The 6,042-nt window shown below is 36.0% G+C and overlaps 3 protein-coding genes and 1 non-coding gene across 4 annotated transcripts; 1 reads left to right on the top strand and 3 right to left on the bottom strand.

The window, feature by feature from the left end:
• Window positions 1-349: 349 nt before the first annotated feature.
• Window positions 350-3,121, bottom strand: LOC135832210 (large ribosomal subunit protein uL3-like). The gene is made up of 8 exons (XM_065345331.1): window positions 2,887-3,121; window positions 2,556-2,748; window positions 2,310-2,478; window positions 1,864-1,999; window positions 1,605-1,791; window positions 1,214-1,416; window positions 773-928; window positions 350-566 (listed from the first exon to the last, which is right to left on the bottom strand). Exons 1-8 carry the CDS (start codon window positions 2,887-2,889, stop codon window positions 393-395), a joined length of 1,221 nt encoding a protein of 406 aa, XP_065201403.1. The 5' UTR covers window positions 2,890-3,121; the 3' UTR covers window positions 350-392.
• On the bottom strand, window positions 2,197-2,271 carry LOC135833525 (small nucleolar RNA U43). The gene has a single exon (XR_010556492.1). It is a non-coding gene; the product is annotated as a small nucleolar RNA U43 (small nucleolar RNA).
• Window positions 3,122-3,347: 226 nt separating the features above from the next.
• Window positions 3,348-4,639, top strand: Pop4 (ribonuclease P/MRP subunit POP4). Its single transcript, XM_065345336.1, has 5 exons — window positions 3,348-3,587; window positions 3,677-3,816; window positions 3,887-4,095; window positions 4,164-4,351; window positions 4,434-4,639. The coding sequence occupies exons 1-5, from the start codon at window positions 3,548-3,550 to the stop codon at window positions 4,568-4,570; spliced, it is 714 nt and encodes a 237-aa protein (XP_065201408.1). The 5' UTR covers window positions 3,348-3,547; the 3' UTR covers window positions 4,571-4,639.
• A 63-nt stretch (window positions 4,640-4,702) lies between these two features.
• On the bottom strand, window positions 4,703-5,712 carry Txl (Thioredoxin-like). Its single transcript, XM_065345335.1, has one exon. It carries the CDS (start codon window positions 5,710-5,712, stop codon window positions 4,843-4,845), a length of 870 nt encoding a protein of 289 aa, XP_065201407.1. The 3' UTR covers window positions 4,703-4,842.
• Window positions 5,713-6,042: the final 330 nt, after the last annotated feature.

The following is a 6,042-nucleotide window of genomic DNA, read 5'->3' as shown; positions in this document are numbered from 1 at the left end:
GCCTTCGGCTACAAGTATTTTCACTCGAGAACAAAAGATTACTCCAACCAGGATTCCCGAATTACGATTCGTAGTTGACTGGAAATGGAATCCTTCTTCATGCTGAATTCGTCTTTGCTCAGTAACACTGGCAAGTCAAGGCTCTGAGCGCATGAAATGAAAGAAAGAGGAGAGACGCTTGGAATGTGAAATTGATTCCTCCGATGAACGGAACGCCAAATTAACGAAATTGTTTCCACATATTTTACGAACACTAATCTAAGGCTCCGAGTTAAAGTACTGATTCAAATAATAAACAATGTAACACACAATTCTAAAAGAATTTTCAGAAATGACAAAATAACGCTAATCAATTTTGACATTATATTTTGTCAGCCATACAAAATACTAAATTATGCACTGGTTATCTTTTCTTCTTCGCGGATTCTGTCCTTTTTCAATGGACCCATAAAAGCAGCTTTATCAGCAACAGTTTGGAAGCGGCCATGACCGAATTTAGATGACGTATCGATGAACTTCAAGTTGATCTTCTCCAAGGCTGACCGTTTGGTATGAACCAATAAGGACTGCGCAAATAACAAAGTATAATTTTAAAAATCAAATGCCCAACATATGTATATAAATGTACATAGAAAATGATAACTTCAGACCACGAACATTTCAGACCTATCATTCTGTATCATTATAAATTTAATCAAGGGATTGGCTCTTGATAGAATCATCATCAATGTAATGTGTTTTATTGCAAACATAAGAAATTAACATGAATTACCTTTCGGAGGGTAATGACACGTTTTTTAGGTCCAACGCAGCAACCTTTAATCATGATGAAATCGTTGTTCACTTCACCATAATGAGGGAATCCTCCCATAGGAGTCACTGTTTTTTCTGTCAAATCGTATTCAGTCGACGCGTTATTTTTGACTATCTAAAGTTAATTTCGTAGTTAGTAACACGTTCAGAGACAAAATTGAAATTATGATAAACTTGAACAACTGTATTCCATATGGTTTACTCCCAATTCATAGCCATAGTGGCTACTGGAAGTCGCGGAATAATACAGAATTTAAACTCTTCGTAGAAGGCTACTTCGATGTATGATGTTACGGTTGGCTTTGCTGCAATTAAAATGCAACACCGGTCCCGTTAGGGGAACAGCTCCCCCATCATATCGTTTAGGTACTACAAAATAAAGAAGTAAAATTAGACTCACTTTTCCGTCTTTAGTGTGAATTCCTTGTCCAATACGATAAATTTTTTTGTTGATCTCAGTACGATGATGATAACCTTTTTGACCTGCTCGAGCAACGGTGAATTGCACACGACTTGGATGCCATGCACCGATACAAGCGACTTTTCTCAATCCTTTGTGAGTTTTTCTAGGTAATTTCTTTGTATGCCAACGAGAAGTAACACCTGAAATACAAGAATAATTAAACTCATAATAAACAGAATGCGAAAATAAAGCTGAAACAATTCAATTTATTATGAAATAGATCGATCTTCAGTAGGAAGGCAGCAAAGAATTCTTCACATGTCAGACAATAACAATAGCTAATCATCATACGATCGTTAAAAACTAAACAAATGTAAATCATTCCCACCTTTGTATCCTTTTCCTTTCGTTACACCAATACAATCAACCATTTCATCTTGGGCGAAGACATGAGAAACCGGAATAGCTTTCTCGAAATGTTCTCTAGCCCATTGTACTTTGTCAGGCACTGTACCACCGTTAATTTGGATTTCCATGATGTGAGATTTCTTTTGACGGAACTTCAACAGTTTCATCTGAAAAATTGAAAGCAATCATTAATAACTAGGCCACGCTGAAATTTACACTGTACATAACACATCATTTACCTGAGTGTGGGCAATGACACGAACTACTTTACAGTATTTAGAAATTTTAGCTAATTCTTTGTCAATCGCTTTGAGACCGGCACCATCTTGCCACTTTTTAGAAGCTTTTGCGAAAGCCCTCTTCTTAGCTTTATACCTGTTAACAGAGTTGAGAGAGGTCTCATTGACATGGAAATGCAAGAGGAGACACTCTTCTCTTCACCAAAGGAAAGGTTTCTGATCCTTTTCTCGTTTGGAACTTATATCTCATCTATACTAGAGAGGAGATTCGATGCAGATCACGTTAAAATCGTAGCGTAATTAAATAAAAATATGAATATTATTACAAATTTTCATCTCAGTCCGCCCTAGTTTAGCATCACAATGCATCAGGCTTTTCTAACCGTAAATAAACAGGGTTATCATCATCGAAGAGATAATTATCTAGAAAAGAAATGGGCACGAACCAATTTTTATAGAATCGTCTTCTACAGTCTTCGGAAAGATGCGCAGCCCACACAGTAGACAGAGCTTTCAAGCCATGAGGAGTTTCAATATAGCCCACAACTCCAACGATGACCATTGGTGGAGTCTCAATGATGGTTACAGGTTCAACGATTTCTTTTTTATTCACCTCTAAAAACATAAGACATTTTCAAGATAGAATGCTTCGATATTCAAGAATAACGCTACAAAGAACACTAAGTGCTTACTAGATCCTGGTCTGTCCGCTTCTCGAACAACGTGAGTCATACCAGCTTTGTAGCCAAGGAAAGATGTCAAATGGATTGGTTTCGAAGGATCATCCTTAGGGAAAGACTTCACTCTACCACGATGTCTTCGGGCACGCTTCTTTGGATAAAAGCCCATAGAACCATGTCGAGGAGCACTGAACTTACGATGAGACTGAAAATGCAAAATTTCATTTAAAAAAAAAATTGATGGAAACATGTGTTTAGCAATACTAATGTCAAATCAACACCAAACGATGTCATCCCGGTCATTCGATAATGCTCAAATAGTGTACGTGAAACATTGACTCACCATGTCTGATGTTGAGTATCCTACTTGTACTACTTATAAGCTGTCAATACCGAAAATTATTCACTTGCGATTTGCAAAGCGAGTTGCACAGTGCATTCACCGCTTCAAGATTCACTGTAGATAAAAATTCAAAAGCTTTTGTTAATTTTGTTTGACATCCACCCTTCGAAAGTAAAGTTCAAAAACTAAAACTTCACCGCCACCGAAGCACAGTTCACACACACACACACACACACACACACACACACTACACTAGGACATGAACACTTGAAACACAATGAAACACTAGGACACTAGACACTAGTCACATTGACATACCTAAAGCATTATTCAGTACACCGTACACGCATAAATACACACACACACACGCACACACAGCACGCACCATCAGTACAGCAAACTCACCAACTCACCGTCACCGGCCGCTCAACGATGAGTCGTGTTCTCCTCTTCTCCTCCCGCTAGTACACGAGTAAACAAAAAATGAAAAAACTTGTGGACTGATTAGACTGATAAAAAATATAAAATAATAATTAAAAATTCTGTACTGAGTGTTTAGTCTATTGAAAATTCTAATTAATTTCAGATTTCAGTCTCGGATAATTTTGATGTTTTAGTCGTGATTTCGATAGAGAAGCGATTTACAGAACGATCATTTTCCATGAAGAAAAATAAGAAAATTAAGTCTTCGAACATCACCGGTAAATTCATTAAAATTTTCAGTTATTCTCTTACGCTATGTTTTCATTTATTCTATATATTTTATCGATATTTTATAATTTTGTCGCAGGTGTTCTGTATCAAGAGCTTCCTGCAGAAGTTTTGAGTATTGCCGGAGAATCCGATACATCATCAAATGTTCAAGATTTCATTTCTAACTCTCTTCCGCTCTCAGATTCTCGTTTCGTCTCTGAAGTTCTGAAAAAAACCGTATGTGTTGAATTTTCCTTTACTGTGTTTCATTCCGCAATTTTTTTTAATTTTCTGATTTTACATTTAGAATGTCAATATTGAATTAAAGCATCATGAGTTGAAAAAAGTGAAGCTCAGACCCAAAAAAACAGAATTATCTCAAAAAGATCGACGTGCTTTGAATCTTTACCGTTTACCTAAGACTGGAATTAAATACAAGGATGCAGCTCCTATGAATAGGCTGTGGGAAGGATATATGACGAAATTTTTGAACTTAGATCAATTGAAAGGGAAATCGTAAGTTTTTTCTGCACTATTCTGTCATTTCGTTCAATGATTATAATAATTTAGTATTCGATGTTTAGATGGTACAATCCCAAAACTGGAAATTTATGGGAATCGGTGAGTTTTACTTTGTTAAAAGCAGACTTTCATGGAGCATTAGTAAAAGTATTGCAATCGAGGTGCCCGTCGTACGTAGGACACGAAGGAATCATAATTTTCGATACGAAGTACACTTTCACTATCATAGGAAAAGATGATACAACTCGAAGTAAGGATTATTAATTTAGGCTTACTTCCGCTGCTTTCATAATTCACGGTTATGACTAATATTTACTCATTTTTTGTTTCAGCCGTTCCAAAATTATCATGTATTTTTGAAATTTCTGTGAAACAATACAAGTTCAAGATTTTTGGAAAATATTTTTGTATTAGAACGGCAGAAAGGTCTACTAAAAAAATTAAATCTTCATTCATTCCTACCTTATGATATGTATTATAAATTTGTTACCTGTTGTTTATATAATTTCATTAAAATATAATTTTTCATTTCGTTAAACTTGGTTAAACTGAACGTACCTATTTCATTAACGCAGTTTGTTCAATAATTAAAGAGACAACATCAAATGAAACAGTTGATATAATTGTAATGTGAATAAAAACATACCAGACATAAATAGATACTTCAAAATATTTCTACAATGTTTAACGAACATTAGAAAAATAGAAAAAAAAAAAAACTTGCATCAGCTCAGACATAACTTAGTGAGCTTCGCCGACTTTACCAGATATCCGTTTGAAATCGCCCATATTTGTAGTAGCTAAAGGCAACCCGAGAATGACCAATTTGTCAATGCGAGTGACTTCTTCATCGTTTTGATTATCTTTTACGAAGATCTGCAAATTCTGGACGTTTTGAAATTTGACATAACGTAAGTTGACAGGGTTACCGTCCAAGTCTTTCGGAGTTAATTCTAATTCCTGAGTGGCTGTATTACTCATAGCTGCATCAAAATCTATAGTGTTCGGTAAGTTGATGAACAGCTTCACTGTTTTTGGGCCAGAATTCGGTGGCGCCTTTATTTTCAACGAATGAACTTTTACAGCCTGAGTAAAAGATAAGGAAATGATCAACTGAGGATCACAATCTGATTCTAAGTGCTTGCTAGGATTTTCCAAGAAGGGTAGTAGTGAATGATCGTCGGACTCATTCAAAGCTTCACATTGATTTTTTTGAATGAATGACGCCAAATTCGTCACACCAGGGACGCCACAATCATCGTCATCATCATCTCCAGTAGAATCCACCGTACCATAGTACTGCTTTATTTTAGCTTCCAATGCAGCAGCATCCGCGCCTTGTATACGATCCAATTTCGTTTTGTTACGATATAAAATGAATGTAGGCATAGCAGAAACGCCTTGAGAAGCTGCGGTTTCTTTACATTTGTCTACATCTACTTTCAAAAACGTAGCTCTATTGTATTTACGAGATAATTCTTCAAACACCGGAGCAATTCTTCTACACGGACCGCACCAGCTGGCAGTATAATCTACTACAACTAATTTTACTCCTTGGCTATTCATTTCCTGAATGAAATGAGTATCGTTGTTGATCACGATCAAAGGCATATTGAACACTGAGGATACTCGAAAGAACTAACAAGAAATTCGTGGATAATTTGTTAAGTTGATCGGGTGCAAATTTATCACAATTTCACAAAGATGGCAATTCACTCGCAGTACAATCGCGATTAAAGTTACCGAATAATAACTCGAGAACTAACAACGAAACGTGAATTATTAATCATTTATCTGCAGCTTTCTTTTATCTCAAACTCTTCTCTTCTCCAATCCAAATTCCAAAACATTGGTTTTTCAAAATATACTAGTCATGTTGGTTGCGTTGGTGCCGTTATTCATTATGTCAATTGTCCATTACGTCAAAGCATCAATTAAGTA

The sequence above is a fragment of the Planococcus citri genome, chromosome 1 (assembly GCF_950023065.1).
Source record: "Planococcus citri chromosome 1, ihPlaCitr1.1, whole genome shotgun sequence".
In the NCBI taxonomy this organism is placed as follows: Eukaryota; Metazoa; Arthropoda; class Insecta; order Hemiptera; family Pseudococcidae; genus Planococcus; species Planococcus citri.
The sequence above is the reverse complement of the archived record's forward strand: the minus strand, read 5'-3'. Positions and strand labels throughout refer to the sequence as shown.

Bases quoted from the DNA above. Each gene is read 5' to 3' on its own strand.
- LOC135832210 (XM_065345331.1), bottom strand. The intron at 2,479-2,555 runs GTAAGCACTTAG...TTATGTTTTTAG, and splicing joins AGCGGACAGACCAGGATCTA to AGGTGAATAAAAAAGAAATC. The intron at 1,417-1,604 runs GTGGGAATGATT...CTTGTATTTCAG, and splicing joins GAAAGGAAAAGGATACAAAG to GTGTTACTTCTCGTTGGCAT.
- Txl (XM_065345335.1), bottom strand. From the start codon at position 5,712: ATGCCTTTGATCGTGATCAACAACGATACTCATTTCATTCAGGAAATG.
- Pop4 (XM_065345336.1), top strand. From the start codon at position 3,548: ATGAAGAAAAATAAGAAAATTAAGTCTTCGAACATCACCG. The intron at 3,588-3,676 runs GTAAATTCATTA...ATTTTGTCGCAG, and splicing joins TAAGTCTTCGAACATCACCG to GTGTTCTGTATCAAGAGCTT. The intron at 3,817-3,886 runs GTATGTGTTGAA...TTTTACATTTAG, and splicing joins CTGAAGTTCTGAAAAAAACC to AATGTCAATATTGAATTAAA.